The sequence below is a fragment of the Cyprinodon variegatus genome, unplaced genomic scaffold, assembly GCF_000732505.1.
Source record: "Cyprinodon variegatus isolate N-32 unplaced genomic scaffold, C_variegatus-1.0 Scaffold793, whole genome shotgun sequence".
NCBI lineage: Eukaryota > Metazoa > Chordata > Actinopteri > Cyprinodontiformes > Cyprinodontidae > Cyprinodon > Cyprinodon variegatus.
In genome coordinates, this window is record NW_015151246.1 from 197,120 (window position 1) to 198,758 (window position 1,639).

At 51.1% G+C, this 1,639-nt stretch overlaps 1 protein-coding gene across 4 annotated transcripts in view; it reads left to right on the forward strand.

The window, feature by feature from the left end:
- The window catches only part of setd7 (SET domain containing (lysine methyltransferase) 7), a 16,745-nt gene that overhangs the window by 11,700 nt on the left and 3,406 nt on the right, over positions 1–1,639 (forward strand). Inside the window, exons 5-7 of one of the 4 annotated variants that reach the window (XR_001481898.1) lie at positions 500–581; positions 656–773; positions 959–1,133. Coding sequence is in view for 1 of the 4 variants with exons in the window: in XM_015396375.1 (XP_015251861.1) it covers positions 500–581; positions 656–773; positions 976–1,133 (358 nt within the window). In the remaining 3 variants the exon portion in view is untranslated. Of the gene's footprint in view, positions 1–499; positions 582–655; positions 774–958; positions 1,134–1,639 lie in introns of those variants that run through there. The other 3 variants (XM_015396375.1, XR_001481899.1, XR_001481900.1) reach the window with 3 other exon arrangements.

The following is a 1,639-nucleotide window of genomic DNA, read 5'->3' on the forward strand; positions in this document are numbered from 1 at the left end:
CATTGTTGTTGTGATACTGTGTCGCGCCTGCGTGTTTAGAGGCGACGCTATGATGGACGCGTGTAAGAAAAAAAAATGCGGTTAGAGCTTAAAGATGGAAACGCGAAAACGGCGTTTCAAAATCTTCCCACTCTGAAGGCTGAATAAAAAAAAGATCGTTTACAGACCCCCGAAACGCCGGCTTCGTGTGGATGAGAGGCTGGTTTGGTGAAAAATGTGTGCGTTTAGGCCAGGGTTCGGCTTCGTGTGGACGGGGCCTTAGCTGTTCTAGAAGCATCGCTGTTGGAGCTGCAGCCAGACCAGGTTCTGTTTGGTTTTCCTCCATGGTGCTGAACCGCCTGATTTCTACATTTGGATTAGTGAAAGAGAAGAGAGCAGAAACCACTGAACCTTCATCTGTGGTTCCAGCAGTGATTCTGTGGTTCTGTTTGACCCAGTTGACTGTTACCAAACACACTGTTGGGTGAATAGACCAGATAATACTTTATCTCGCTTAAAGGTCCGGTCTACTCCTACGACAAGTCCACCTCCACCTGCATCGCCACCCACGCTCTGCTGCCGGACCCGTATGAGAGCCAGTGGTAGGTCCTCTCTGTGAAGCCAACCAGAACCCGACCAGGAGTTAACCGGAGCGCTCCATGTTCTGTCCCTCCAGGGTGTTTGTGGCCGAGTCTCTGATTAAAGGAGCGGGGGAGGGGCTGTTTGCCAAGGCCGATGCCGAGCCTGGTACCGTCATGGCCTTCTATAACGGCGTTCGGATCACACACTCTGAGGTAGGACACACTGTCTCCATGGAAATCCAGATCCTCCTAGGTGGATGCAGACCTTTAACTGACTGATAAATATTTCCCAGTTTTAACTTTAACTTGGCTGTTGGCGGAACTGGTTAAAAAGATGAAGTTCATTGTGGTTCAAACTAAGCAGAGCTGCAGCTTTGTGTAAACCAGTAGCCTCCCAGTGTCTCCCTGTCCTCAGGTGGACAGCAGAGACTGGACTCTGAATGGAAACACCATCTCTCTGGATGACGACACTGTGATCGACGTCCCGCGGCCGTTTGACCAGACCGACAGATACTGCGCCTCCCTTGGTCACAAGGCCAACCACTCCTTCACCCCCAACTGCAAGTATGAGCCGTAAGTAGAGCGCGGGGGGGTCTGTGGCACCGGGCCAGGAGCCGCACGGTTTCTGGAACATCGTTTAGTTAAGAGTTTTATGGCCCAAAACTCTCCATGACTTTAAATCAAATTCAACTATTTGTCTCTTAAATAAATGTGTCCATCTGCCAGAGATGAATAACATATAATCAGATGTTGGTGTGTGCATCTCTTCCCCTCTGAGCTCAACGCTGTCTGACTCTCAGCCCCCCTAACAAAAAGCAGCTGGCAGGAAGTGGTGGTCCCACCATTACAGCCTCACCATCAGGCGCCATGGAGCTCTGAATTCAGTTTGATCGTTTCCTCCCGATGGTCAGCTGCTTCCTGCCGCAGTGATTCAGTTTGATCGTTTCCTCCCGATGGTCAGCTGCTTCCTGCGCCGCAGTGATTCTGTTTGATCGTTTCCTCCCGATGGTCAGCTGCTTCCTGCCGCAGTGATTCAGTTTGATCGTTTCCTCCCGATGGTCAGCTGCTTCCTGTCGCAG